The 1,857-nt window shown below is 54.5% G+C and overlaps 1 protein-coding gene across 1 annotated transcript in view; it reads left to right on the top strand.

Annotated features, from left to right (window-relative positions):
* Positions 1-6: 6 nt before the first annotated feature.
* The window catches only part of LOC114070407 (arf-GAP with GTPase, ANK repeat and PH domain-containing protein 1), a gene marked incomplete at its 3' end in the record, with an annotated part of 79,260 nt that continues 77,409 nt past the window's right edge, over positions 7-1,857 (top strand). Inside the window, exon 1 of the mRNA XM_027907776.1 lies at positions 7-109. Coding sequence (XP_027763577.1) covers positions 55-109 — 55 coding nt within the window. The remainder of the gene's footprint in view (positions 110-1,857) is intronic.

Below are 1,857 nucleotides of genomic sequence, written 5' to 3'. Positions count from 1 at the left end.
TTCAGCCTGGAGGATGAGGTCAGCTTCCAGACCGTGTACCACTACTACAGCCGCATGGCCAACTATCGCAACACGAGCGAGATCCCCATGGTCCTGGTGGGGACACAGGGTAAGGGCAGCCTGCATTCCCAGGGCTGCTTTTCTGACCACAGAGGCTCCTTTTTGGCAGGGCCGGGGCATCGTGAGAGGGCTGGTTTGAGGTGGGAGACAAATGTCCCGGCTGCACTCTGGGAGACGGGGTGTGGGGCTTCAGCAGGGATGAGAGAGGGGGGGGATTTAGGTCAGATATTGGAAGGAATTCTTCCCTGGGAGGGTGGGGAGGCCCTGGCACAGGTTGCCCAGAGAAGCTGTGGCTGCCCCTGGATCCCTGGAAGTGTCCAAGGCCAGGTTGGAGCACCCTGGGCTGGTGGAAGGTGTCCCTGCCTGTAGCAGGGGGTGGGACTGGATGAGATTTAAGGTCCCTTCCAACCCAAGCTGTTCCACGATGTTATGACTTACAAGGAGATTTTAAATAGTATTTTCAGTGCTTGCTGGTGACAGTGGTTTTCATGCTCAGCAGGGAGATGCTCGTGTTGAATTTGGGCAGGTGCATCAGTTGTGTAACGAAGGTCTGAAGTCCAGTTTCCCTGTGCTTGGCAGTCTAGAAGTGTTCAGCACCTTGGCATTGCTAAGAGGCAAACAGGCCAGGGGTGGAAAACCTCCAGCAGCACGTTGGGAAGCAGAACTGAACCGTGTCCCCATGCAGTGCCTCCAGGAGGCCTCTGCGTATCAAACACAAATGCAGCTTTTTTTGCCACCTGAGACACGCCCTCCCCCAGTTTTTTCCTAAATTTTTTCTGGAGCAGCAGCAGCTGCTAACCACAGCTGTCCTACAGGGAAATGTGGTGTGGGAGTGGTACTTAATAATCTTTCAGTATCTTTGGCATTTGAGTTGTCTCTGCCTTGCTTTGCCAGCGCATCCCTTACTATATCACCAGTTTCCCGCGCTGTGGTTGGCTTGCTGCGTGGAGTAGACACTCAGGAGTTGATCACAGAATCATGGAATTACTAGGGTTGGAAAAGCCCACTAAGATCATTGAGTCCAACCCTTAACCCAGCACTGCCAAGGCCACCGCTAACCTGTGTCCCCAAGTGCCACGCCCGCATGTTTGTTGATCACCTCCAGGGGACGGAGCTTGTGCCAGAGATCAACAACCCTTTCGGTGAAATAATTCCCCTGATATCCAACCTGAACCTCCCCTGGCACAGCCTGAGGCAGATTCCTCTCATCCTGTTCCTTGGGAGCAGAGCCTGACCCCCACCTGTCTCCACCCAGCTCCTCGCTCCCGCTGGAAGATCCTTCCCAGTGTGTCATCGAGTTGCTGTGCTGTGTTAGAGGGAGAACAACACAAGTGCCAGGAGTTGTTCTGGTGTGCTCAGCTCTGGCCAGCTTCCTCTCTGCTCTGTGCCAGTTGGGTTTGGCGGTGGGGAAGCCTTTTTGCTGCTTTCTCAGCTCATTTTCAGCCAGCCCTGTGGTCGGGGAGCGGTTTGCCTTGCCCTGCCTCCCGCGGAGCGGGGACGGCCTGGAGGGAGCAATCCCAACCCAGCTGTAGGGTGGAAACAGATGATGGGAAGTGAAAGGGGAAGCGGGGACACAAAAAGCAGCCTCAGGACGGCAGAACCCACGGCAAAAAGCAGAAAGCAGCTGCTTTGAAGGGCTGCGCTGTCGGCTTGGAACTGGAGCTGAAAAGGCGAGGGAGAAACGTTTCTCTTGAGCTGTTTTGTGCCCTGCTGACACCTTGGGGGATGGTTTCCCATCTCCTTCCCGTTATTACCAGAAAGGAATTTGTGGTCTGGTTTTTTTTTTGTTTTTTTTTT

Source organism: Empidonax traillii, unplaced genomic scaffold (assembly GCF_003031625.1).
Source record: "Empidonax traillii isolate 1590-97213 ecotype Southwest subspecies unplaced genomic scaffold, ASM303162v1 scaffold1543:size93701, whole genome shotgun sequence".
In the NCBI taxonomy this organism is placed as follows: Eukaryota; Metazoa; Chordata; class Aves; order Passeriformes; family Tyrannidae; genus Empidonax; species Empidonax traillii.
This window is presented reverse-complemented; position numbering and strand designations above follow the sequence as displayed.